Here is a 27,016-nt window from a genome sequence, read left to right as displayed (position 1 = left end):
GTCCATTATGTTTGATTTTTAGGACAATATGGACGAAATGAGATATGCCACGAAGTCGAAAAAAAAAATCGAGAGAGGTTTTTTTTTTTGATTCCGCTGGCACATTTCACGCGTCATGACTATCCGCTCAATGACGTAATAACTTTTTTCACCGGTTCGTTGCTTCTTTTCAAACAAATTATGTCATGGCAAGATTCCATTTATAGCGACCGAATATCCAGATAGCATATCACAGTTCAAGATATATTGACTATATTCAACTACTAGTCTCAACACTCGATATATAACAGTTACCGAAATAAGAGCAAAAACTATAGTACAATGGGTCGACGAATGCCGAGAGTTTACTTGATCCGTCACGGAGAGACTGAATGGTCGCTAAATGGCAGACATGTGAGATTCTCTGATTTTCCCCATTTCTGATGATTGTCAAAGCATGTTTGAGCTCATGAAAAGTGTATAGACCGGTACTACTGATATACCGCTGACTGAGAACGGAGAACAAATGGTCAAGGAGATGAGTCCAAAAATGATGGGTAAAGGAAGTAAGTTAAATTCAGTCATTAGGTCATTTTAGGCTATAGCTGTAGGGGTAAAGTCTAACTTGGCGACCTAGAGTTGATCAATCCCAATCATGTCCGACATATTCTCATCTCTCCTAGACAAAGAGCTCAACGAACCGCTCATCTGGTGAGTTATTAATTTCGCTTTTTCAACGTAGCTTCATTTTAGGCAGAAGAGGACGACGTCGTCGCTTTCAAACCTATCATATCATTTCTAAATAACGTCGTTTTACTCCACTGTCGGATTTTTTCTTACTGTCTGAGCTTGGTATGTATAGTGGATAGCTAATGCGAATTTCTCGAACAGCTTTTCGGCGACCATCCACCTTCCAATTGTGATTTCGCTACTGATCCTGATGTTGCAGAATGGGATTATGGAAAATACGAAGGAATGCTTACCAAAGATATCAGGAAGGAGAAACCTGATTGGAGTATCTGGGATGACGGGTGAGTGGATCGAGAGCCTTTCAGACTTTGGAAATTTAAACTTATCGGCTAATCTTATATGTTCACCGTAGATGTCCACCTGGTGAGACTCCAGGAGAATCTCCTCAACAAATGACTGAAAGAGTAGACAGGGTCATTGCGAAAGTACGGGCTATCCACGAAGCTGTGAGCTACTTCTATCTATGATCAGATACCATCCGTCCTTCCTCCTTATACTTCAGAATGAATGCTAAGACCGTGCGCTTTGTAATGTAGGCTGAAAATGCAGCTGAGACACCTGAAAAAGCCGATTATGCAGACGTAATCATCTTCTCTCATGGTCATTTCTCGAGATCATTCATCGCTAGATGGTGTGATCTACCCATCCAAACCGGATATCACTTTAGCGCGGAAGCTGGTGGACTGGCAGTATTAGGTTACCAGCATCATACTTTGAAAGAACCATGTGAGTTCTAGAAATACTCGTAATACCGGAAAACATTCGTTTCTCCTTGTCCTATTTTTCATCCAAGGAAAAAAAGGTTTTCCCGTTATTAGGGTCCAAAGGGCTGTTCTTGATGTACTACGTGTGAATGGTGCTGACTTCACATCTCCGCTTGTAGCCCTGCTTGGTCTCAATTGGTATACTGAAGATGCCCTCGAGCGTCGTTAGGAGATCCTCTTAGATGATAGACATACTCACTTGGAACGGAATAGGCATGCATGGTTTGTGAAGCGGTGTTAACCGAGATATGCTGCCGTCTAGATATCGGATTTGACCGAGAGATGGCGATATATGTCTTGATTTCCCCGAGCTATTTTTTCGAGATACGGTGAAATCAATCTTCTTATCAATGCTTGCACTGTCTCCTGAAGATTGCTCGACAATCACTTTATTTCATTGTGTATATTAATCGCTTCCTTCAGTACTGGCGGAGAATCTTCTGTCTCATTTCTTTCGAGCACTGTATATAATGACAGCGAAATCGACGGAACGACAGAGCCTCTTGAAATCGCCTTCGACTCCCTCGGAGGTATCAGACGATACATTACAAGATGAATCTGTTCAAAGAGATTATGGGGCTGTAGAGAGTGCCTCTGTTCCAAAGATTGAAGAGAAAGTTCCAAAGAAATTCAAAGAGATATGGGTATTATTCCTAGGTCTAGCTTTCGCGTGAGCAGTTCAACCATACCATGGCCCAAATAGAAGCATATGTGCTAACAAGACTTATTCCTTATCACAGTGTCTTTTGCAGTGCTCTGGGAATGACCATTGTTGCTAATCTGACTATTGAGATCGGGTCTTATTTCCACGCTGGAGCTTTGGTATGTGTAGATTTACCGGATTCAATCTCTTTTGGAACGAGAAGCTGATGAGATCGTTGGAATGCATCACAACAGTCATCATGGCTTGGTACTGGGTTCCTGATAGGGTTAACAGCTATGACGCCTTTATACGGAAGACTGGCTCAGGTGATGGGTCGAAAAGGAGTAATGCTTTTAGCTTTGACATTATATTTGAGTAAGTTCAACTTTGATAATCGCTCTCGAATGACCTATCTTTGCTGACAAGATCTATCATTAGGTGGTACTATAATGTGTGCCGTAGCACCTACAATGTATTTCATGATTGCTGCTAGAGTCATTGCAGGTGCAGGTAGTGGTGGTATGCTCACTGTCACAGTAAGCATGATCGATGTAATACAGTAGAGAAGTGGATGAAAACTAATGAGCTCCGTTCTCCTTAGGCAATTATCATTTCTGATCTAGTATCATTAGCCGACAGAGGATTATATCAAGGTGGAATTAATTTACTTTTCGGTGCAGGATCAGCTTCAGGTGCAGTGCTAGGAGGTTGGATAGCAGATGAATATGGATGGAGATCTGCTTTTTGGATACAGGTCCCACCTGTTCTATTTGCGTTTTTCATGGTAATCTGGAAGGTCAATGTCGAGAGAGAAAAAGGTGAAGATGTAGGAGGTCAAACACCTTGGGAAAAATTCAAGGGTATCGATTGGTCTGGAAGTTTGATCTTGATCATCTTGGTTAGTTCAGACCATCTCTCACATTCGCATTCACATTTAAGTCAAGACGAATCAAAAAGTCTTCTCGATGGAGAATGAAACGAAAAGTGTGGTACGCTAATACGATTCATGGTTCTTAGATATCCTCATTCTCAATCTCCACATCTCTTTATACTTCTTCGCATTATCCCCTATCGCACCCATTACCATTGTCACTTCTCATAGTGGCCATAATATCCTTACCGATCTTTATATTCATAGAGAAAAAGGCCGCTCATCCGATCTTACCCCTAACAATGTTAACTCGAGCACAACCTAGTTTAGTATTATTCGGTTTCGTGCTGACTACCGCTACCAACTTCTCAAGAGTAAGTCACCTTTGTTTTCGATCATCGATACATTGGTAACCATGAATATGAGCTGACATCATTGCAATCCACCTAGCTTTACATGCAGCCTGTTTATCTACATGTTACAAGAGGTTTGAATGGTTCTGAAACTGGATTGTTATTACTACCCAGCTCGATAGTTGGTTCCCTTGCTTCTCTCTATGCAGGATGGCATATGCGAGTGAGTACGAGTCATGTGCTTCCCGTTCTTAGAAAGCTATAACTTGAACAAGAAGCATGAACTGACTGTGAGTCTACTCATACAGTATTGGAGAGAATACAAATGGTTCCAAGCTGTCATGTCTGTCATACCGTGGCTTCAAGCTTTATCGATTGCGATTTTCTGGGGTCCAGAGACCAACAAGAATGAACTATGGAGTGAAATGGCTTTGGGTGCTTTAGGTGGTGGTTGCACGATCACGACTTTGTTAAGTGAGCGATACTTATCATCAACTTCTTCCTACAAGCAGAATCAAAAGTGCTAATTGTTCAATGAACCTAAATTAGCATCCCTAATAGCTTGTGTAGATGTAAGTGAGGTTTTCCTTCTGAGGTACTTCAGCTGATTTGAATTTGATCTTATAGCCTTCAGAGATGTCTTTAGCGATATCAGCATGTTACTTGTTTAGAGCGTTAGGACAAGTTATCGGATTATCAATTTCAGCTTGTATACAACAAACGATACTGCTTTCATCCCTCACGAAGAGGATACCGGGTGATACCGGTTTGATAAGGAAAATCATTCAGGAACCAGCAGAAATATTACCTTTGTTGAATGAAACTTTGAGATTGCAAGCTAGATTAGCTTATTTAGATAGTATAAGAGGTGTTTTCGGATTTGTCGTTCTTGGTGGAGTTGCTTTGACAATGGTTTGTTTAGCTATTAGAGGTAAGAGGTTGTAAGTAAGTGGACGAAACGGATTGGAATCAACATTTGGAATTAGAAATGATTTCATCATGCGAAGGAACTCTTATATCGAAGCTGTGGCCCGCAATAGATGGTTTAGATGGTGTTATTACTTAGATTCATACTATTCTATCTGTATATGGATATATTATATGCACATAACATATCATTATCAATCTCCTTGGACCACCTGCCAATTTGACCTGTTTATCTCTTCTCAAAAAGGTATTTACCTACACCCCAAGTTTCACCACCATCCAAAGCGAAGAATTCCGCACAAGCAATGAAGAAAACTCTAAATCTATAATAAGTTTTCTTACCTTGATCTTCACCCATTGAATCGACCAATCTCTTCATAGCTTCTTTACCATTCTTATCTTGGTTGACCAACCATGCTTCCAATGTCTTTGCGTAATTCTCGCCATTGACGAATTCTGAATGCTTGAGTACGACGTCATCTTGGAAATAAGTGAACAGATCAAATGAAGGCATGGTACCTCCACTAAAGAAAGTTTGAGCCATCCATCCATCATCTGATTCGAAATGATATGGTTGAGTCCTATGACAGAATATGTGAATGAATAATCTTCCACCAGGTTGTAACCATGTTGAGACTTTCTTGAGTAAAAGTGAATACGATTTCATGTGCTCAAACATTTCGATTGACATGATATGTGTGAATCTATGTAAGCGGATTGAACATTGTTAGCTCTGGATGCCTGGTGTACTTCAAGTTACGAACATCTGCTGATAGATTCTGCTGATAGATAGCGAGCAAAAAGCATAACTCACTGTCCCTTCTCTTCAAAATCATATACATTGACATCACCCGTAATGACTTCGACATTTTTGTATCCTTTCTCCGAAGCTACAGAGTCGATGTATTCCTTTTGTGTTCGAGAGTTTGACAACATTTTGATTTGAGCAAGAGGATAGTGCTACAGATGGTTCAGAAAAGGGAAAATGGCAATCAGCTTCAGAAAACCAAACAGATAAGTCTTATCTTATGAAGAAAAAGGTCGAATTTCTGATGGTGATGGAAAAATTTACTCACCTCAGCTAAGAATAAACCCAAACTACCCCACCCACAGCCGAGATCTAAGATTTTCAATCCTTCACCTTCTTTCCCAACTTGACCTCCATCTTTCTCGTTTCCTACCCCTCTTAAACCTCTTCCTAGTTTTGCATCGGAACAATAAGAAGATAACATTGCATCTTCAGCTTCTTCCAATGTTTTACATCCTTTCGGCCAGATGCAAGATGAGTATTTCATCCTGGGTCCTAAACATAATGCATGGAATGAGGTGGGAACTTCGTAATGCTGTTCGTTGGCTTCGGACGTATGAGTAGCAATGGGTCTTTGGTGTAAATCCTGAAAGAATTCCATTTTGGCTGCATGATTTGCTCCGAATGACCCTATTATGAAACTGATTAGCTGGACTCAGCGTAATGTATCATTTCGTCCTCATTTGTCTCTCAACCATGTCTGCTTTCCATTTGTACCTATCCATTTTTCGAAGACACCTCCAACGCGTTCCTTTTCAGCCCTTTACCTCCCTTCCTAACTCCCCCTGTCCCCCACCTGATCTCTCCTCTCCCTGTCTAAGCGCTGTTCTATGGACAGCCTGATTCACGATACTCACCATGATCAATCTCCCTCAATCTCTTCCTGCACAGTTGCCTGATTATAGGTCGTAACGCAGTATCTGGGATATACCCTTTATCCAGAGCAGCGTAAGCGTAGTCCATCGTGATTATCTTAAAATCAGATTCCTTGTTAGACTTCTTGTTGGTAGGAGGAACCTTTTTTTATGTTGTAGTTTGGGATAGCTGATATAGACTACGAGACAAGTGAATAGGAATCATTTCTCGGCACATATACATCACGATGATGGCATCACCGGTTAGACATCAAAAATCAAGGCACGATCGGGAAAAAAGGTTACAAACCCAAAATACACCAAAAAAACACGTGAGACGACTGAAAAGTATACGATTGACATATAAGCTTAACAAGGAAAATCATCAACATTCACATTGACAGAGGACCATGATTGCTGCCAACTCGTAGAAGGTGTTATCCTCTCGATTGCACGAGATAGATACAAAAACAAATGGACGACGACGAGTGATCGTGCTTCTTGTTCCCCTTCCAATAAGACCTTTGTACAATTCTTCCGTTGGGTTCCTGCGTGAGATTTCGATGATTCCAATCATCAAGTGAAATGGCAGAAGGGACACTCCATCTTCTAGCAACTTGTGAATCCATGATGTCAGACTGCCTGAATTTTGCAAGGAGCTCGGTCGTACTAAATGATTTGAGGAAAGTCGTACTCATTATTCTAATATCCGTACATCTGATCCAAGCAGTGTCTTCAACTTATAGGGGATGCTCTTCTCCACAAATGCGCCAACGACCACTCAACCAGTGTCACCTCTTGTGATTGCTAGATGCTTACCGTGATACAACATGAGAACATCTGCTTGCTATAATAACTGTGCCAGAATTCTAAGTAGGAGATAATCATTCTCCACAACTCTCCCAGACGTACCGCCGCAAAAAGTTCGAACATAAAAATCTTTCAAAGCGAATTAGATTTATGCCCAATACTCAGATCAGGCTGTTTTCCGCCTGTGCCATCTGGTACGCATTGGGTCCATCGTGATGGACCTCTTCTTTTTGGTCTGATCTTCGGGAAAGCGGAACAAACATAGGATCCTGAGAAGCAACATGCAAGTATTGTGACAGATCAAATCCTGTATGAATATCCCAGATCCTTCATGTGTGACATATTTGCTACGTCTATGTACGATAACATCCGTATACGAAAAATGGATTGCTCTCAGTTTGTGTTGGTGACACGACGGTACTGAAGATCCGGGAAGCGTCCTCGTCCTCGCGAAATTGAATTTGCTCCCACATGTTCTTTGCCGAGTCTACTGCGTCTGCTTCCTTCTTGTCCATAGTTCATGATTAGTGTTCTCCTCTTGCCACATCGCGACGGGGAGATCAATTATTGACCAGAGGCACTAGAGACGGATGGGTTCGATATCATCTGCGAGTGAACAGCAGTGAAAGAGCCCTGTGATGATATCAATGCCGTATGAACAAACCATCAAAGTACGCTGTCCACAATAGCCTAAATGGAAGTGAAGGAATGTTGCAGGTCAAGTATCTTTGCGTGTATTAAGACCAGTGTCATTCGGGTTGAGTATGCTTGATCATCTAGTACAATGACATCAATCAAAACACAGCGATCCGTCTGGTTACGATACTATGCATGTGACGTTTGACATTATACTTCCTTGTCTGTATGAACAATGTATTATAAGGGACATATGGTTGTGATTACAATTTCGAAACGGAATAGTATTTATAGACTATTTGGTAGTCATATATGTGGAAAGGGTTGAAGGTTTTAAGCTGGAGTATCGTACGCTTCTTCACTCGAGATGATAGGTAAGACCGGGCCTTCAGCGTAAAGAGAGGGGTCTGCAGCATCTTCGATTCGGAATTGGCTGATAATATCATACGGAATCAATTAGTGTATGTTCGTACAGCACGAGTCCACATGAAGGAATAATATCAGATAGGCGAGACTAAGGGATACTTACAAGCTACTATCAGAAGGATAAGAATCGATATCACCGAAATGGTATATATAGGAGTGTATAGCGAGATTCTCAAATATTACAGTTTCGTTGATGGTAGTCTGATTCGGATAAGTCAAGATCCCAGTGCTGCAGCGAGTTACATCAGCGCTACAACCTATCATGTATATACAAGATAGGTATCATTCAAACAAGTGGAATGATATTGATTGACATCGTGACTTACTAGGTGTAATTGCCTGATCCACCGGTCCAACCTCTATTATACCCTGCGATTTCGACGAAATAATCAGGCCAGTATCCTGTGAAGTTCACGTCGTCTTGTCTTTTGATGGGAGAAGAAGCGACCAATGTGAGAAGAGGTAAAGAGAACAGAGTAAATAAAGCAATCATTGTCCGAATCGAACTGAAGAAGAAGCTATGACGAAGCTGTTAAAGTCGTTTAAATTTGTTGATCCTTCACTCGTATGGAAGTATATCAGATATAATCGAAAGAAGGTGCATAGCAGAGGGAATATGCAACATCATTTTTCTCCTTTATATTTCCCTTCCTTTCATGCGATGAGATTCCATTCAGATTGATGATCACCCGGTCAAGCCTCAAGCCATGATATCATAACATGTGTTCATCCTCCATAGTCTGCTGATTATAGCTCCAACTCGTCCTGATTGTGTGATGTGAGTCAGTGCATGATGGCCTGTCATGTGACCCATGCACCGCTTCTGTTTCTTTCCCAGTCCTGAGTGTGAATGAGAATGTGAATCTATACCAGTTCTTAAAATATTCCCAGACTACTCAACCAACTTCACAGCCGCAATAACGCATAATGGGAACTGCCGGAGACGGAGTTTCAGGGCGTTGTCCGTGAACATATGGATATTATCAAAGTTGATGTCAAAGTTGATGAGAGTGAGGTAAACGAGCTCGTTGATGATGCATATGGGATCTATGAATCAAGCAAGAAAGCATCCAGAAGACAAATAGTCGACATTGATCTCATGCCACCGCGAATTGCAGAGGCAACATCTCTTCCTCACAAAGAGTCGCAGAACAAAATGGCCGATGCAGACGTCTTGGTGCCAACGGCAGCTGAATCCTCTGCAATAGGAGGAGGAGGAGAAATAAGTAGGAAACAACATTTGATGAATACTTTCGAATCTTACAGATCAGAAATAGATACAGACGTGAGTCATCCATTCATGGAATTTGATTCAAAGCAAAGAGGTCATTTGAGCTAACCTCGACCTGTTTCTCCCTCGATGCAGAACGAAAGAAGAGAAAAATTGATCATATTATCAAGATCAATAACTCAATTATCGAAAAAACTGATATTTCACTTACATCGAAATGCGACTTCTTTGATACCCACTCAGAAGGAGAAATGTTTACGAGAAGGGAGGATGAAAGAAAGGGAGATATGGACAAATTTCAAGAAGATAAGAGATGAATTGAAGAGTATAGGATCGACCGAAGAGGCTAGAGAGGGTTACTGGAGGTGGAATAGGCAGGTGTATGTTCAACGTCCATTTTGCAATGTAGTTGTAAAGTGGAGATAGCTGATAAAATAGCTGTGCATCATAGATCACCGGGTCTAGAAGAATATATAGAAGGGTTATCATTCCTATATTACCTTGAAAATCAGTCTCTCGTACCTTTGCAAGAAGTACAGAAGACTTTATCTGATGAGGATGGTGAACCTGTACGTGTCAAACTCGTTGCCTCATCCAAATCTATGATAGCAGTACACTATTGCAATGTTGATGATGTTTTTTGGACTGTCAATATAGCTAGTTATCGTAACTCCTGAAGATTACATTTTAGGAATGTCAGATCTGACAGGAGAATTGATGAGATTCGCTACCAATGGTAAGTCAATCTATCCGGCGATCCTTGATTCTCAAGCAGGAATGTACTGATAGTCGTTAACTCATTTCGTAGCTCTTAGTACAGGTGATCACAATACACCTTTGGAAGTATGCGATTTCGTTCGAACGGTCAAAGCGCGTAAGTTGAGCTTCGTCCGTATTAGCACGATGTTTGCTGGCGAAAGATGATTCAAGCTGACGTGATTTGGGATATCAGATTTTGACGGTATACCACCACATATGTTATATAAGTTATCGAAAAAACAAGAAGAGACCACTAGATCATTAGAAAAGATAGAAAAAGGTGAGTCTCTCCTCTCCTTCCTAATAATCTAGATTCCCGATCTTCCGATCGCACACCTTGCCTTAGTCAAGCAATTTTTGGATACAACCGTGCTGATATCTATGTGTGTATGCGGTTTTTCCCCAAACATAGTTTGTTACGCTTTGAGATTAAGATTAATCGAGTTCGCGGATAAACCTGAAGTATTAGCCATGATGGCCAAAAGGGCGTTGGAGGATGTTGCGGAGAAGGAGAAAGAAGGTCCACCCAGAGAAGATTAAATTAAATGATAATGTATCCCTTTGAATTTAGGGAAAGGCAGCGGGGGATAAAGGATTCTGTAATCCGAAACGATTGTAATACTTTCTCACCTGACGTATATCAGTCCTGAGGGAAGCATCATATATATTATATATCGGTCGACAATGTAAAATAGATAACAGCATAGCTACAACAATTCAAATATGCATTCAATGAATCCAGACATTCGTTGTGACCTTGTATCCTATCAAAAATGCCATCACACACCGTAACACTGTTATCTATAGAGCGACGATCACGCCACATTCATTTCACTCCACCATTCTGCAGTGAAATAGTTACATCGTCATTTCCATTCAATCTTACTCATCATCAACATCGTATATCCATCAATTCTCATCCATCTTATAATCAATCACAACACGTAAAATAGCAAGCATGACAGTAATCGACAGTATCAAAGCTGCATTTGGCTCTTCCTCTACAACCGACTCCACTTCCACTTCCACAGCTACTCCAACTCCTCATCCTGAAGGACACGCACCCGCTCATCCCACTCATAAAGATGCCAACGCAGTTCCCGAGACCCCAGTCTTACCTGATCAACCTGTATTCGATCCTAAAAAAGTAAAAGTCATCTTCGTACTTGGTGGACCTGGTGCAGGTGAGTCCCGTTCATCACGCGTCGACGTTTGAGGGAGGTCATTTTGGAGCTAGGAGCGAATTGAGACGAGGTGATGGACATGTGTTGTGTGGTTGTGTTTGTGACAAGGCCAACGAGTGCAGTATCTGAGATGACTGGATTGAAGCTGACTATTTCCGTTGTACTGTTAGGTAAGGGTACTCAATGCGAAAGACTCGTAGCAGATTACGGGTTCAAACATCTCTCAGGTAAGTGCGATCAATTCTCGAGGCCTTCACTGTTTACTAGACAAGTTCACTCGAAACCAATCAACTTGCCTCTCTACCGACTTCCTGACTCTTGAAGCTGTAAGACCCCACTGATCATGGATTTCCTTTCACGTGCATAGCCGGTGATCTACTCAGAGAGGAACGTAATAGACCAGGATCAACTTATGGTGAACTCATCACTGAATACATCAAAGAAGGTAAAATCGTTCCTCAGGAAGTGACCATCAAGGTGATTGCTATTTTTTCCCCATTCTCATTAGCAGTAAGATGACAAGCTAACGTGATTCCTTACTTGTTTTCCCACCATCTTCAACTTATTATTCTGCCTGTGTCTCACAACTCCCCCACATAGTTACTCGAGAACGCAATGTCATCCACACTTGCCTCACCTCCTTCTAACGAAGTTTGGTCGAACGGTCAAGGTAGATTCTTGATTGATGGATTCCCAAGAAAGATGGATCAAGCTTTCAAATTCGATGCATCAGTCGTTAAATCCTCTTTCGTACTTTTCTTCGCTACTACAGAAGCTATTCTCTTGGAAAGATTACTTGAAAGAGGTAAAACCAGCGGAAGGGATGATGATAATAAAGAAAGTATCGTTAAGAGATTCCGTGAGTATCTGCGATGACAAAGACGGAAAATATATCCCAATCTCTCACTCCGCGTGATCTTGATCAATCTTCCCATGAGTCAAAGTGGGCATCAAACTAATCTCACTCATATATGAAAATAGGAACTTTCGAAGAGACTTCCATGCCCGTAGTTGACTACTATCGAAAATCAGGCAAAGTAGTCGAAGTAAGTGATTTCTATCGATGATTGTTGTTGGTCCACTGTTCTTCCACGTCTCATATTGATCTTTGTTCGTTTTCTTAGATCGATTCATCACCTGCCATTGATGTCGTCTACGAAAAAGTCAAAGTTGAAATGGATCAACGATTGGGTAGCACCACTACTTTCACCTCGACAGATGTGAACGCAACTTCTGACGTTGGCTCTAATGCTCAACCTGCCGCCCAAGCTAACCAAGGAGCTTATACACTTGCTCCTGCAGTCTAGAGGTGGAAGCGTTCGAGGTCTACGTTACGACAGAGGTAGCTCAAGATGCGATTGAAGTAATGTGCATAAGGGACATACTCGAATACAGCAGTTTGATATATTAGATAATACAGTGATATCTTATTTCATCTCTCTTCGTCTTTTTTTTCCTTTCTGGTCCTTTTTTAGTCCATCTGAGATCATTTCAGTAATGACAACCAAACAACAAATTGAAAACATATACATATATACGGATTATGAAAATCCATGCATTCTCTTTATCATATCATGATATATCGTATATCGTAAATGCGAGATTATCTATAACGGACCCTTTAAGAAATAGTGATCAAAAAGAAAGCAAAAAAGCAAGTAATGAGTAAATAAACGTCACTGGAATAGATCAGATACCAAATTGAAATGTGATCTGTTTTAGTCAATCATGACAGTCTGAATGTGCGAGGATATTTTAGAAAGCGTCAATCTCCATTCCACCGTTGTACATCTTCAACCTATCTTGACCTGATCTGTACGCTGTTTCGAATAAGAGTGGTTTCTTCCTTGGTAATAGAGGTGCTGGAGTGACGATTGATGCGCTGAAATATTTCCGGTGTCATCAGCCAATGTACTTGAACAGAGTGAAAATCAGATAGATATGAGTCGGGAGGTTATCACTCACAGTGAAGTACCACATCCAGGTGCTGGTGTACCCATGATGATACATTCTGATACACCTTGAATTTCGTCTTTCTTAGAAAAGAGTGAAGCGTCGAACTGCAGTTCATCAAGATACTCAGCGCAATTCTCAATAACGCCCTCATCACATCTTTACGCAATTACTCACCAAGTGATCGGTAGTCTTCTCGAAAGAGGCCAACATCAAAACTGAATCTTTCATTTTCTGAACACCGAATCTCGTTATACCTAAGACTTCTCCTTTATAAGTCATCACATCACCCAGTAACATGACATGTCTAGGATCGATCGACATTCCATGCGATTTCATCGTTGTTTGAATTTCGTTGTAGATGGTCGACCGGGCAGCTTCTATGCCCAATACTTTCTGAGTCTCCATTACGTGATTCGTCTTTGTTTTGAGACCATCCACGCCTATCAAACCAGGACACACAACGATCGTCAGTTATCATGGTTTTCGAAACCCTGCTTGAAGGAAGCGGACAGGCACTCACCTTCAGTTCCCATCACTTCGCTCAACCCATATCCAGTAACCAACAATCTATGGAACTTATCATTCTTCTCGTCTTTGGTCACTACACCCCTGTCTACAGCAGGTAAACCTTTGACTTGAATATCCGCAATAGCCCTTTTGAGGAATTTCAATCTTTCATAAATACCTCCAGAGCCTTTCTCTTTATCTTTGACAGGTTCATCGATCCACAACCTAATTCTGGATGTCTTTTCCGATATATGGATTGACCCTTCTGGGATCTTCAGTTTTGGTGCTGCTACCAAAGACCACTTAATTGACTCTAGCGTTATTTCAAGCTGGACAATATCTATCAGCTGAAGTCTCAGAAAGGAACAGTGTTTTGTAGCTCACTTGTAGCCTTCGAACGGCTTTCATATCGATGTGTATTTCGATATAAGCATTAGCATTTGTCCAACTTTCCTCAATACATGATGCGATCTATGTCAACCAATATACGGTCAACACAACGTCGATTCTGGGCAAGCAATGAGCCTAGTCACTCACATCACCAAGAACGGTTCTTTCAATTCTACCTTTAACGATTCTAGCTGCAGTCTCGCTTTCCGGTATATTCATCTCGGCAGTGATGATTGGAGTAGAGATGACTTTTGCAGCATTGATAATCTCTTTTATACGGGGTACACCCAAGGTGACATTCATCGAAGCTACACCGGCGAAATGGAAAGTTTTCAAAGTCATTTGAGTTCCTGGTTCACCGATAGATTGTGCACCGACGGCACCGACTGTTGATCCAGGTTCGATCTTGGCTTGTAAGTACCGGATTCGACAATTGTCGATGAAAGAGTTGAGTTGTGATTCAGTCACCTTGTTGGCGTTTTCTAATACCTGTCGAACAGCAGCTACACCACATCCAGCGTAATTAGCATGCTTGACTTACGTTGTCAAATCTCGTCCTTGCACTCACCATCATCGGAGACTAATAAATCCTCATACTCTTCCGCCATAGCTTTGTTGTCGGCATCCGGTAGTCCCCTTGCAACACGTTGGTCTATCATGACTTTGACAATCCTATCAATGATGAAAGTATATGTTGTCTCTCTGTATTTCTCATGACATCCTTCCCAGCCGCTGAGAAGAGGTGGAATAGGTGGAGGAGGTGATTCTACAACCTTTCGACCTCTACCTCTTTTCGGTGGGGGCGCAGGAGGGATTATCATTGATTCGGGATAGATTCGTTGAGCGATTTCTCTGACTTCGTAAGGCAGTAACGCTTTTCCTGATCTGTCAGCAGTTCGCTAAAAGAAAGCATGAGTATCAGCTTCATGCCGAGAACTGGTTACGATGTCATAGCTGAAGCTGAATTCAATGACTTACACAAGCGTGAGTCCAACTTCTGACGTATTCGACTGGTGTAGCATCTCCTTCTAAACATGCTGGATCTAACATATCATCACCATATTGGAATTGGACTACACCACCAACACTGTTTCTCACACTCAAATCGTAGTGCGTACATAAATCTTCTAAAGCTTTCATAAGTCGTCGAGCCATATATCCGGTCTCGGCCGTTTTGACCGCAGTATCAACCAAACCTTCTCTTCCTGAGATGGCGTGGAACAGGAATTCTGTAGGTGTCAACCCTGAAAAGAAAGAGTTTCTGACGAAACCTTTGGAAGGTGGATTTTTGGATTTCTTCTTAAAATGAGGTAATGATCGGTCTTGGAAACCATTCGGTACACGAGAACCAGCGATAATCTGTTGACCTACACATGCCACCATTTGAGCGACGTTGATAACGGAACCTATGATTGGACGATACGATCAGCTTCTTTCCTCACGACAAAGAATTTCATGAAGCTGACCCACCTTTAGAACCACAAGTAGCCATAATGAGGGGAGCATTATGCCTGCTCAACTCCTGCATACAAATCTTTCCTACAGCTTCTCTGACTCCCGATAGTGTCCCGGAAATCTTCTGTTCTAAGGTAGCTTCTTGATCGCAACCAGGTGAGTTTTCTAGTTTACCTTTCTTGGCCAAATCAATGAATTCATCACAAGTTTCATATGCCTTGACTACTTTCGCATCTTTCGATTGAAACAGTATAGGTCCAGGAATAACGTCATTGATCCCTAACGAGAAACCTAAGTTCGCTAAGAATCTTGCGGACAACTTGGCAAGTCGATTCATCGCTTTCGCTGCTTCTTCAGGTCCATAATCTCTCAAAATAACACCAAATACTGAATTCTTCTTTCCATCTCCAACGGTATTTTTGTCGAATACTCCACACATAATTTCACTGTTTTGTATAACTAAATACCCATCATTTGGGGACATGTCTAGTGGGAAACGATCTTCTTTCAGTGGATCGACCAATGTTCGGCATTTCGCTTCCAAATTGACATATACATGTGAGGCTTTGTTGGGTTTCATAAGAAGGTTAAATATTTGTTTACCGGTCCACAGACGGACAGGCTTCCAGATAACAGGTGGGGGTAGCTCGATCGGTAGATTGGCATCCTGAAGATAAGAGGCGATTTGAGCGAATTGTTGACGATCAAAGAAACGGTCTCTTCGAGAAAGGAGGTAGGAGGCAGTAATGAAATCTTGGATGGCAGCAATAATAGGTTCTCCATTACGAGGTGTCACCAAATTCTTCTTTACTGACATCAATTCAAGAGCTTCTGTTCGCGCTTCTTCCGTTTGCGGGACATCTACGAGGTAGGTAAGCTAGCGTTCTTCAAACATACTGAGCGAACCAGCTTACGCAAATTCATCTCATCACCATCAAAATCGGCATTGTATGGATTACAGACACATTCGTTCAAACGGAACGTTCGCCATGGTCGTACTCTCACTCGATGACACATGATAGAAAGCTTGTGCAAACTCGGTTGTCGATTGAAGAGTACGATACTGAGTTCAAGTCAGCTTTTATGCTTTCAGCGAATAGTGAACAGTACTTACTCTCCATCTCGTACATGCCGATGTACGATATCACCAATTTGCAAATCTCTCGCCCATCTCTTTCGGGATTCTTTATCTTTCATAACGTGTAAAGCGATTCTCATCGGTGGTGCTCCATTTTCTCCCTTTCTCTCTAGTACATTGGCACCTGGGTGCAGTCTGGACCCATTAACAATGGCATCTTGCATTGCGGCTTTATTGTAATCTGTGACTCTTTCAGGATATGAAAGTTTCACGGCGACTTTTTCGGGAACAGCAACCTGAAGAGTTTTCACGTAAGCTAGGTATGTCATGCTGACCATGTATCCAGAACATTCTAACTCACCTCGTCAATCCTCAGATTTGGATCCGGTCCAATAACCGTTCGACCAGAGAAATCCACTCGTTTACCAGACAGGTTTCCTCTGAATCGACCTTGTTTACCTTTCAGACGTTGTACAAAACCTCTAATAGGTTTGGCTCCCATCGTTTGCATTCCCGGTGCTTGTGAATTGATGTATAAGGCCACAGCTTGACCTAGTGCTTCCCAATTGGTCTACGATGTTTTTCAGATCACGATCGCTATTTTTTTATCAGAGACTGGACTTACAGTGATCATCTCAATCCCCCGGCCCAGGTTCATCATGACAGTCAAATTCATATTGAGATTGACAATTTCCGCTAATTTGGCGGTCAAGTCATCTTCATTGTTTCCCGCTTCTGAAGCGACAGACGGTCGGATACATGGCGGAGGTACTGATATATATTGCCATATATAATCTTCTGGTCTACCTATTTCTGGGTGTAAGGATAGCAGTTCACAATCCTGTGTAGAGATGTTTAGCTAAACATATCGCAAGAGACAATACTGTGTTGGCTTACCTCCGGTGTAACTCTTTTGAACAAATCTAACACCTTCAAAGGATTTAGATCTTCCACGGCTTTATTGAGATGCGTAGCTACAGCCGAGTTGTCCGCAACGGCAGTTTTGAAAGTGCTCATCCATTCTTCTTTGTGATTGGCCATCTTCGGTGCTCTATATGGTTCGTGACTGATCTTCATAGGTCCAGATTTCTTTACTACGCCATTGGCTGCTCCACAATATGTGCACCAGTTCCTTTTCTTACATGAAGCCAGTACTGCTTTGGCGGCTGATTGACGTTGTAATGACTCGAGACCTGGCCGTCGGAATCGTTTCAGGTATACAGGTCTTTCTTCCTGAGGAAGTAATACTCTTGCACAGGTCTAAGCGAAAAGTCGGTATCAGCTTCAGTGACTCGATACATGCCTAGCAATAGCTGACATACCTTGCAGATACACGATAACATGTTGATGGTGGGTCTGAAATATCCGATATGAAAGACTGGGAGAGCTAATTTGACATATCCATAATGTCCAACACATTTTGCCGCTTCTTCACCACATGTCAAACATTTCTTTCCCTTTTCATTTGGACCCTATACATCTATTGTCAGCTTCTTGCTTCCTCCACAGGATGAGGTCAAAATGCAGCTCACCATTCTACCATCCAATGGACCATGTGCTGCTGTCGTCCTACTTCCATCTTCATGATTTTGATATAAATCAGAATGATTCACTTGAACCTCTGATATTCGAACGATGTCTTTAGGTGTGAAAGGTTGGAATTGGATGTGTTTACTAAATATAACGTATGAGTTACAAGAACACGCACATATGCCAAAGGCACAAGTGACTCACATTCTTCTTGGAACATCGGAAGAAACATATCGTTTCTCATTCTGATCAATTACGGCCCACGGATCCATTTTGTAAATTGTATTTTCGGTTGACAGGTTTATAAGGAGGTTGGAAAGAAGAAGTATTGGTCCGGAAGCCTCTTCGAACGACTTCCGGCTTGCTTGACGATGAATGGGATGAAGAAGATTGGGGAGACACGAATAATGATGAACAACCAATGATTTGAGAATTGTCAAAAAAGTTGAAATTGATATGAACATGAAAGATGGACAACAATTCACTTGTAAATCTCAAAAGGGAGTAGTGAGTTACGTAATATCATTGCCCTTGGTTGTTAAGTGGGTGTTACATCTAAAATGTGTATATGATGTTACATGATATGCGTTGATGATTTCGTGGAAGATTGGGAACTGATTAATTGTTTATGGTCAATGACTTCTGAAGCTGTTCTCAATTTACGTGTCTTATCAGCAGCCTAATCTACGCAACACAAGTCACTAAAGTGCTCAGACCATTAGACCCGGCCAACTCTGTCGTACGCAATCGTTGAAAGCTCAATTCGACACCCAACGTCCAAGATTCCCCAGCGCCATGTCGCGTCCGACTCTTCTTCAATCCCAAACCAATGCTCTTCTCACTCTTCTCAACCTAAACCAACCTGGTCCAGCTGCAAGCTCATCAGCGGGACCTTTTCCTAGACCTTCGTCTCCATTGTCAACATTCGACGAGAATGCTCAAGCACCGTTGGTTTGGAAGGTCCTGATTTTAGATGAACAGAGTAAAGATATTTTAGCTACTAGTTTGAGAGTACAAGACTTGAGGGAACAAGGCGTTACACTTCATATGTATGTATCATTCATCTATATCTCTATTAATGGAGGCAGCTTATCAACTGACCGGATCCTATCATTGGAAATAGGCAATTGCATACACCTAGACCACCTTTAGCAGATGTACCTGCTGTTTACTTTGTTTCACCTACATTGGCTAATATCAAGCGAATTGCCGAGGTGAGCTAAACTTTCCCTTCCAGTATATCTCAAGAATGTAAAACTGATGATTGATGTGACAGGATTTGAACCCACCTCTTTACTCATCCTATCATTTGTCTTTCACTTCCTCTTTACCAAGATCATTACTGGAAGAATTAGCTTCGTTGATACTTGCCAATGATCCATCTGGAAGTACAGGTCAATTGATAAATTCAGTTCATGATCAGTTTTTAGACTTCCTTGTACCTTCATCAAACCTGTTCTCCCTACTGCCTCGAAGGGAAATCCAACAACAAGAATCAAATGGTGTACAAGGGAAGAAAGGTGGTAATAAGGGTCCTAAAGAGAAGGAAGTTGAAGGGAGACCAAGTTATGTCGTATTGAATGATCCAAAGGCTGGCGAAATTGAAATTGATGAAGAGGTGGAAAGAGTTTCAAAAGGCTTATTCAGTGTAATAACTACCATGAGTAAGCTAAAAGCACGCCCTGGTCAAGGTTTGACTTAGCTGATATCAAAATAGACTTCATACCTATCATTAGATGTCCCAGAGGTAATGCCGCGGAAATGGTAGCGAGAAAACTAGATGCCAAGTTGAGAGATCACGTAGCCTCGAGTGCGTCTCAGCGTGGCGGTGCGGGAAGAGATGGGGGCTATGGTGTAGACGGGTTGAATAGTCTTCAAAGACCATGTGAGTTATAACGTATTAAGCGCTGTTTCCGTCGTTCTGACATCTTTGCCAGTGCTCGTGATACTTGACAGAAACGTGGATCTAATACCTATGCTCTCTCATTCGTGGACATATCAAGCATTAGTACACGATGTACTGGATATGAAGTTGAACAGAGTCACTGTCGAGGTGAGCAAACAACCTTCAATCATAATCTTTGTATATTCGCTCATTGTAGGATTTCCGCTTAGTCCCCCGAAAATGGACGACTTCAAAAGAAATCCTATGATATTGATTCTAAAGACTTTTTCTGGGAGAAGAATGCTGGCAATCCTTTCCCACAAGTAGCTGAAGATATCGACACTGAATTAAGTCGATATAAATCTGACGCTGCGGAACTCACACGGTCGACGGGAATCAGTGATGTCAATGATGTCGCTCAAATGTGAGTTTGATTCATCGTATGAAGAAAACCGGGGACAGAGCTAAAGGGATATTTATCGTGATAGTGATTTCTCCTCCAACACTGCTAATCTAAAAACAGCTATCACCGCTTTACCTGAATTAACAGCTAGAAAACATACTCTTGATACGCATATGAACATCGCTACAGCACTCTTACAAGCAATCAAAGAAAGAGGACTCGACAATCTATTCCAAATAGAAGAGACAGCGTCCCGACAAAGTAAAGCTCAAGTGATCGCCACGTTGAAAGGACAAACAGATGATCCAGAACAAACAGCACATCCATCACCGGATGATCAGTTGCGATTAGTGATCATCTACTTCTTATCAATGATGGATGCTTTACCCAAAGATGACTTGATTGAATTGACGAATATGCTGAAAGAAGCTGGAGCCGACGTCAATGCTTTAGATTATGTCAAGAAGGTTAGGGAAATTACCAGAATGACTATGATGGCTTCTCAACCTACAATCGCAGCTGCCCAAACTGCTGCTTCATCGGGAGGAGAATGGACAAAAGGTTTCAGTGCTTTAGGTAACAGAGTGAGCTAAGGTCCACTTAACCGGTCCGGCATTAATGTATTTAACTAATGTGTGACGTCCAATAGATTACCGATCGATTAAGGGAAGGTGGAATAACAGGGGTTGGATTGGACAACCTGATATCAGGAGTAAAGAACTTCTTACCTGCAAGAAAGGAATTGACGATTACCAGATTAGTGGAAGCTTTAATGGAGCCTTCAACAGCTACCACACAAGCACTACAAGATACAGATGATTACTTGTTCTTTGATCCAAGAGCTTCCAGAGGTAGGAATCCAACTTCATCAGGAAAAGGTAGACAACAATACAGTGAAAGTGTCGTTTTCGTAGTTGGAGGTGGTGGATATGTCGAATATGGTAATTTGATGGAATGGGCGAACAGAAATCAAAGAGAAGGTGGCGGCGGTGGCAAGAAGATAACTTATGGAAGTACGGAAATCCTTAATCCTACCGCTTTCGTGAAAACTCTCGCGGATTTAGGATCAGCTTAATTATCTCCATAGATGTATGATTGACTGTCTTGTATACGATACTGAATGATAAGATGCATATATTAAATCGGTATCATCCTATAAATTCCTGTCAACAATATGATGATTCACGGTGATGAGATGGCGGTTGAGAGGCGGTGATGTCCGTTTATCCCATGTTTATGAATGCTGTTCATCATCATCATCATCATCATCATCATCATCAGCAACGCGCTCACATTCCTTCCCGTTAAACTTACCGCATTTGCAGCATATACACTGCGAAAGTAAGACCATTTCGAAAGTGATCGTACAATCAAGTGCGTTCCGTGATGGCTTCCCTTCGTCGACCATCTGCTGCGATCCAACGAGGCCAAGGGAATCATGGTCCTATTCAGTCTGGTCCCCGACCACCTGTGCCCGTTGAAATTGACAAGAAGAAGGATGCCAGAAAATCGAAAGTTGGAGATAAGATCAGGAAGAGGATGAGCATGAGGTAAGTGTTTCTGTATATATACCTTTACAAGACAGGTCAACAATATTGAATCGTGTGATCGTTACTAACGATACATGGGATATATGCTGGATAGGTATATGGGAACAGACCAAATCCCTTCAGGACCCGTACCGCCTCTACCTGGTCAAGGTGATTTCTTAGATTCTGATCCGTACGGAGGAGCAGATTTCACACCGTTACCAGATGATGCACAAGGTGGAGAAAGTTATTTCAATGAGTTTGGTTCACCTGAATTCGCTCAATCTGGATTCGGTACAGGTTCAGCTTCAAATGATAATCGTGCAGGAATAGGAAGTGGTTCGGGTCCAGCATCTGCTTCTGGATCAAGAATAATCGCTGAAGAAGGTATAAGACGAAGAGGTGCAGAAGATGCTACAAGAGAACAAGAATGGGATCTAGATGAATTGAATAAAGATGGTTTTGACATACAGGATTACTTGAGAAGAACTCTGACAGGTGCAGATGAAGATGAAAAGAAAAGATTTAAAGCTGCGCTCATGAGAGAAAAACAAGGTAATAAGAAAGAATTACAAAAAAATGTTTTTAGACAGTATGTTTCTGTTATTTCTCCCGACATCGAATCTTGGCAGCTGATTTGGTTTCTTCGTCTTCTTAGCTATGCGGAATTTGTGACGATCTCTAAAGAGATATCAACCTTGGAAAATGATATGCTTGATTTGAAAGAATTACTGGGACAATGGAAAGATCTACCCCAGTTAATGGGAATGGAAGATACTTTAGCACCGACATTGGACAAGAGTGGAAACAGTGAGTGACATATCAAGCGTGTTATATCCCATTGAGTACACTGACCAAATTCCCTTTGACAATAGTTGAACGTCGTCGAACTCAAAGAAACTCTGTGATGGATCTTCAAAATCTATACAAGACACAATTAACACAATTATGGTCGACGGTTGAAGGTTCACAGAAATATCTCCCTTTAGTTCCAGGTCGTCACCTGGTGTACGAGACTCATAATTTCGTCGAACTCAATGCTGCAACGTACAAAGCGAAGCAGAATGTCTCGATGTTTTTACTCAACGATCTGTTATTGATTGCTGGAAGAAGAAGGATGAAATCTGTTGTGACAAATGGAGATGGGAATGATAAAGAAAGAGAAAGGGGTAGAATGGTTGCTGAAAGATGTTGGGTACTAGCTGATTTGGTCGTAGTTGACGTGAAAGATAGTGGAGGTGAAGTTCTTTTCAATTCAGATGACGTTCCTACTATTGTCTACCTTACTAAACTAATCCTTGTCTCTCCCTCCCAGATCTAACCAATGCGTTGAAGATACGTAGAGGGAAAGAAGTCTGTGTCTATCGCACTTCGAAACCTGAAGATAAGAAATCACTTCTAGGTGCTTTCAGACAAGTTTCTCAAGAATTAGGTGAAAAGAAGAGGAAAGAAAGCGAGAAAGAACAGGAGAGAAGGAAGAGCATGTGGCATGGCGATGTAAGTCATCTTCATCAGTCTTGGTGTTATGGAAGTGGGAAATTATTCGCTGACACGCAGAAATATGAAGAAGGGAGGGGGTCCATCCAGCGGAGGCCCATCCCTACCTGGTATCATGAGTCCTGGTCGGCCTTTATCTACCATAGGAGTATCCATGGCAGATTCTAAGGATTTAAGATGGATTGATGAGTACGGCGACGAATTGACCATGGCTATTGCGAGGAGAGATTGGGACGAGGCTGTTAACCTAGTCGAAAGGGGTGAGTGTCAATATGTACACCATCCTTGGAAGTCTCATCAAAACTGATTGATACATCGAAAGGACGAGATCTACTCAAGACAGTCTCATCCAACCCCTCGGCACTGACGCTCTTAACAACCCGATTGGATCAATTGACACCTTCGTTGATTCATCAAATATCGCATGATCTGTCTTCCCCTCAAATACGCAAGACCGTTACTGGTAATCTGGTATCATTACTCACAAAATTAGATTGCTCGGATCTAGCTAGAGATACTTTCTTAAGGTCAAGAAAAGAAGTCATGCTGAAAAGAGTCAGAAGTATAAAATGTGAAGGTGATATAAGTATCTATATATCAGAATTAGCAGTTGTTTGCTTTACAGTTATAAGGCATACGAGTGATTGGTTTATGGGTGCTTTCAAAGAAAACAGAATGGCGTCTGGTAAGTTGCACTCGATGTTACCTCTATTCCCCAAAACCACCTGGACTATCACATGAACCTTTCATTATTGATGAGTGCGACAACTTGTTGACTTTGGTGAATTGAAATAGGCTTTGTGACTTGGGCAAAGGAACAAATCGAAACTTTCTCAGATATGTTTAGGAGACAAGTCTACGCTCCGAACGTGGAGGAAAGTGTTGCAGAAGAATGTATACGGGTCACTGCCTCCCAAAACAGAAAGGTACATCATTATCTGGCTCGGCTTAGCTAGACCTTCCCTCGTAATTACACCTCCGCCGTTTTCCCTCCTCCTCTATCAAATGTACCACAGCATATTCGGCGGACTGACAGTGTTCCCGTTCATTAGCTTCTGCGCGATGTTGGCCTCGACTTCACCTACCTTTTATCCACCCTTCTGCAAGCTGATCCGACAGTCTCGGTCCCGCATCCAATTTTCAATAACTCCGCATCCCTCTCTACACCAGCTACAGGCTATCACATGGGCGAACGTTCTGCTGAAGCACCTCCGATGGGACGGCAATCATCAGGCTATGCTCCAAGCCTAGGTAGATCAGATTCAGGTTACACAGGTGCCGGAACACCTGCCCTTCGTCGCGAAGGCTCGGGGACATCGATGAGTAGAGATCGATCATATGGCGCTTCGTCAACAGATGTCAGAGTGGGTAATACCGCTCCGTTGAGTATACCTCCCAGAACGAAAGTTCCGGGAATACACAGTCCTATTAGCCCAAGTTCAGGCCGATCCACTCCCTTGTCAGGAACTCCACGAGATGAGAATCCGTCATTACCCTTTAGAAGCGATAGAAGAGGTAATGGACAAGTCAGGTCTTCAGAGTCTTTACTTTGATAAGTCTATATACTATGGCAACGACATAAAGGAGCATTGTCAAGATATGCACTCTTTGCTCAGCATGCAGCTTCGTTCCAAAGCAGGCCCGTGGGAAAAGGTCATGTATCGTATCAGTGCTCCATCTTGCATACGGGCATGCCCACGCTTGAAAGATAGCATGCATGGTTTGCATTGGGGTACACGTTTTCACAACATGGATTATAACAATACGATTCGGAGAAGAATGCATTTTTCTGGACTCACTCTGACCGATTGTGAAGATTTGTTTTTGGTACTTTGACAAATACATTTCTAGACCATCCATCGTCACTGATGACCACAGTCTTCTCCAGCCTATATCCTCCAACTTTGGGTAAGCTGACGGCCCACACGATCCAGTACACGACCCCACCAGGTAAGATCCCAGTACCAATTACGCGGTGCAGCCAGTATGGCTATATTTCGTAGACGTTCTGATCGGGAGAATCGGGAGCAATGAAGGGCGCAATGACGAGATAAACGTTCGATAAGAAGAAGAAGATCGCCACTGGTAAAATAGCTTCAACGGCTGGATTCCACGAGTATTGCTTTCGATGAAAGTATAGCCCAACAAGACCACCAACAACGAAGCAGTTCACCACTGCCAAAGGATATGATACAATATTCAGGACTACTGGAACCATTGTATGTGAGCAATCGATCTCAAAGTAAGAGTAACATGAACAACTCACTCGGATTGTAAGCGTCGCCAGGCGGCAGAGCATGCATGATAATCATGGAAACGACCCAATGTTGGAACTATCAAGCGAATGGAGCTCCGAAAGAGTTACTAATTGCCCAACATCTTGACCAAGGTAGAATTCCTTCTCTGCCAGGTTCTTGAACTGATCTATCTACCTTGAGAAAAGTGGCTGAACGAACATTATCAGAGGCTGATAATACCACAAAGACACTCAGAGCTCTCTCTGCTTTTTTACCCATTACACTCCTGAATGATGAAGCAGAAAGGATACGTACATTCCCCAATATTTGATCACGAGGTACAGCTGCGAAGTAAACTATATTCGCCAACATATAAAGTACAGTCACAATAGCTATGGCTGCCGGAGCAGCGATCCTGAGTGCACGAACCGGGGTTCTTGTTTCCGATAAAGCGTGATTGGCATTTGATGAAGCGATACAAGTCCACATGACATTATATGATGCAGTTACTACACCTTTGCAGTTTCTGTTGTACCTTAAAAAGCTCTCTTTAAAACATCTGGTTTTTACATCCTATTTAACACGTCCACCTAAAGCGACAAAGCCACCAATGATAACAATCAAAAGAATGTCAAGTTTTATACCTCCTATTGATAAGTTTAAGAGTCTTAATCCCCATTTAAGAGCTAGACCATGAATCAAGAATGCTGATGGTATACAATCAATTCCAAATGCACGTCGATTAAATCAATTAACCTCCACTCTTGCCGCTGTCAAAGACATATTGTCTTAAACAAAACTGAATTACTTCCTGCCCATCCTAACTCGATAAAAATCACATAACCAGTATAGAAACCAGTAAAAGATATTGGTTTTTTGTAAATGAATTCGAGATAATACTCTTCTCCACCATTTCTGGGTATCCGTACCGAATTCTTTGTAAAGCAACATACCTGCAACGGCAATGATGGTGACTGCGACCCACATGAAGAGAGCCAAGCCTACACTTGCACTAAGTGAGGAACGAATATCGCTGATGATGTGGTGAAAATACCAGTACTGATCATTCGATTGACGAGGCTATGTCATACGTCTCACTGAATTAGCTGTCGCCTGCATGTTTTTATAGTGAGAAAGACTCACAGAAAGATTGCACTGGTCAGACCAATCGTCTTTCTATCTTCTCCAATAGTATACCCGTCTCCAGCAGCATCAACGATAACTCCGCCTTCGACATCGTCGTAAGAGCCTCGTTTCAAGCGAGGAAAGGTGTCTGTGCCACTAACATACTCGGCGCTGGTACTGTCGAATTCAGTCGCCAATGTCGTTAGTATATGTGCTTTCTACGTGTCGCGTGACGGTTCGAAAACCAGTCTTTCTGCATGCATTTTCTCCTTCTCTTATAGGCCCGTAGATCTTTCGTGAGCATGGCGAAGAAAGTGAAACGGCGATTATGAATGAGTATCGCATTATATGTAACTAACAGATTCGCCATTGATCGACATCGCTGGGTCGCCAATCGTGTACCACATGACACCCAAGACATCACAAGGT

At 42.1% G+C, this 27,016-nt stretch overlaps 11 protein-coding genes across 11 annotated transcripts; 6 read left to right on the top strand and 5 right to left on the bottom strand.

Annotated features, from left to right (window-relative positions):
* Window positions 1–321: 321 nt before the first annotated feature.
* On the top strand, window positions 322–1,662 carry IL334_006141 (uncharacterized protein; the record flags this gene model as incomplete). Its single annotated transcript, XM_062937845.1, has 7 exons — window positions 322–393; window positions 464–545; window positions 617–690; window positions 871–1,010; window positions 1,082–1,175; window positions 1,266–1,455; window positions 1,613–1,662. The coding sequence occupies 7 exons, from the start codon at window positions 322–324 to the stop codon at window positions 1,660–1,662; spliced, it is 702 nt and encodes a 233-aa protein (XP_062793896.1).
* Window positions 1,663–1,963: 301 nt separating this feature from the next.
* IL334_006140 (uncharacterized protein) lies at window positions 1,964–4,305 on the top strand (the record flags this gene model as incomplete). The annotated part of the gene is made up of 10 exons (XM_062937844.1): window positions 1,964–2,163; window positions 2,234–2,315; window positions 2,391–2,511; window positions 2,575–2,672; window positions 2,738–3,034; window positions 3,154–3,381; window positions 3,458–3,583; window positions 3,669–3,834; window positions 3,910–3,932; window positions 3,988–4,305. 10 exons carry the CDS (start codon window positions 1,964–1,966, stop codon window positions 4,303–4,305), a joined length of 1,659 nt encoding a protein of 552 aa, XP_062793895.1.
* A 211-nt stretch (window positions 4,306–4,516) lies between these two features.
* On the bottom strand, window positions 4,517–6,058 carry IL334_006139 (uncharacterized protein; the record flags this gene model as incomplete). The annotated part of the gene is made up of 4 exons (XM_062937843.1): window positions 4,517–4,991; window positions 5,102–5,247; window positions 5,364–5,725; window positions 5,953–6,058. The coding sequence occupies 4 exons, from the start codon at window positions 6,056–6,058 to the stop codon at window positions 4,517–4,519; spliced, it is 1,089 nt and encodes a 362-aa protein (XP_062793894.1).
* A 1,670-nt stretch (window positions 6,059–7,728) lies between these two features.
* On the bottom strand, window positions 7,729–8,314 carry IL334_006138 (uncharacterized protein; the record flags this gene model as incomplete). The annotated part of the gene is made up of 3 exons (XM_062937842.1): window positions 7,729–7,828; window positions 7,925–8,050; window positions 8,148–8,314. The coding sequence occupies 3 exons, from the start codon at window positions 8,312–8,314 to the stop codon at window positions 7,729–7,731; spliced, it is 393 nt and encodes a 130-aa protein (XP_062793893.1).
* Window positions 8,315–8,977: 663 nt separating this feature from the next.
* Window positions 8,978–10,351, top strand: IL334_006137 (uncharacterized protein; the record flags this gene model as incomplete). The annotated part of the gene is made up of 7 exons (XM_062937841.1): window positions 8,978–9,106; window positions 9,188–9,432; window positions 9,504–9,621; window positions 9,710–9,788; window positions 9,861–9,926; window positions 10,005–10,091; window positions 10,224–10,351. 7 exons carry the CDS (start codon window positions 8,978–8,980, stop codon window positions 10,349–10,351), a joined length of 852 nt encoding a protein of 283 aa, XP_062793892.1.
* A 418-nt stretch (window positions 10,352–10,769) lies between these two features.
* On the top strand, window positions 10,770–12,302 carry IL334_006136 (uncharacterized protein; the record flags this gene model as incomplete). Its single annotated transcript, XM_062937840.1, has 6 exons — window positions 10,770–10,995; window positions 11,166–11,222; window positions 11,363–11,472; window positions 11,596–11,854; window positions 11,977–12,041; window positions 12,120–12,302. The coding sequence occupies 6 exons, from the start codon at window positions 10,770–10,772 to the stop codon at window positions 12,300–12,302; spliced, it is 900 nt and encodes a 299-aa protein (XP_062793891.1).
* Window positions 12,303–12,750: 448 nt separating this feature from the next.
* IL334_006135 (uncharacterized protein) lies at window positions 12,751–18,183 on the bottom strand (the record flags this gene model as incomplete). Its single annotated transcript, XM_062937839.1, has 18 exons — window positions 12,751–12,877; window positions 12,961–13,055; window positions 13,126–13,391; window positions 13,472–13,787; window positions 13,843–13,929; window positions 13,996–14,351; window positions 14,417–14,569; window positions 14,636–14,747; window positions 14,827–15,254; window positions 15,319–16,164; window positions 16,218–16,366; window positions 16,418–16,677; window positions 16,743–16,952; window positions 17,007–17,222; window positions 17,279–17,641; window positions 17,704–17,853; window positions 17,914–18,055; window positions 18,116–18,183. The coding sequence occupies 18 exons, from the start codon at window positions 18,181–18,183 to the stop codon at window positions 12,751–12,753; spliced, it is 4,344 nt and encodes a 1,447-aa protein (XP_062793890.1).
* Window positions 18,184–18,706: 523 nt separating this feature from the next.
* On the top strand, window positions 18,707–21,274 carry IL334_006134 (uncharacterized protein; the record flags this gene model as incomplete). The annotated part of the gene is made up of 8 exons (XM_062937838.1): window positions 18,707–18,960; window positions 19,035–19,125; window positions 19,188–19,575; window positions 19,629–19,796; window positions 19,849–19,964; window positions 20,027–20,220; window positions 20,285–20,783; window positions 20,849–21,274. The coding sequence occupies 8 exons, from the start codon at window positions 18,707–18,709 to the stop codon at window positions 21,272–21,274; spliced, it is 2,136 nt and encodes a 711-aa protein (XP_062793889.1).
* Window positions 21,275–21,585: 311 nt separating this feature from the next.
* IL334_006133 (uncharacterized protein) lies at window positions 21,586–24,778 on the top strand (the record flags this gene model as incomplete). The annotated part of the gene is made up of 9 exons (XM_062937837.1): window positions 21,586–21,749; window positions 21,844–22,320; window positions 22,387–22,538; window positions 22,604–22,966; window positions 23,044–23,225; window positions 23,296–23,485; window positions 23,548–23,910; window positions 24,021–24,151; window positions 24,278–24,778. The coding sequence occupies 9 exons, from the start codon at window positions 21,586–21,588 to the stop codon at window positions 24,776–24,778; spliced, it is 2,523 nt and encodes an 840-aa protein (XP_062793888.1).
* Window positions 24,779–25,215: 437 nt separating this feature from the next.
* Window positions 25,216–25,951, bottom strand: IL334_006132 (uncharacterized protein; the record flags this gene model as incomplete). Its single annotated transcript, XM_062937836.1, has 3 exons — window positions 25,216–25,430; window positions 25,492–25,558; window positions 25,682–25,951. 3 exons carry the CDS (start codon window positions 25,949–25,951, stop codon window positions 25,216–25,218), a joined length of 552 nt encoding a protein of 183 aa, XP_062793887.1.
* Window positions 25,952–26,463: 512 nt separating this feature from the next.
* On the bottom strand, window positions 26,464–26,957 carry IL334_006131 (uncharacterized protein; the record flags this gene model as incomplete). Its single annotated transcript, XM_062937835.1, has 3 exons — window positions 26,464–26,542; window positions 26,606–26,764; window positions 26,947–26,957. 3 exons carry the CDS (start codon window positions 26,955–26,957, stop codon window positions 26,464–26,466), a joined length of 249 nt encoding a protein of 82 aa, XP_062793886.1.
* Window positions 26,958–27,016: the final 59 nt, after the last annotated feature.

This window comes from Kwoniella shivajii, chromosome 8, assembly GCF_035658355.1.
Source record: "Kwoniella shivajii chromosome 8, complete sequence".
NCBI classification, from domain to species: Eukaryota; Fungi; Basidiomycota; class Tremellomycetes; order Tremellales; family Cryptococcaceae; genus Kwoniella; species Kwoniella shivajii.
The sequence above is the reverse complement of the archived record's forward strand: the minus strand, read 5'-3'. Positions and strand labels throughout refer to the sequence as shown.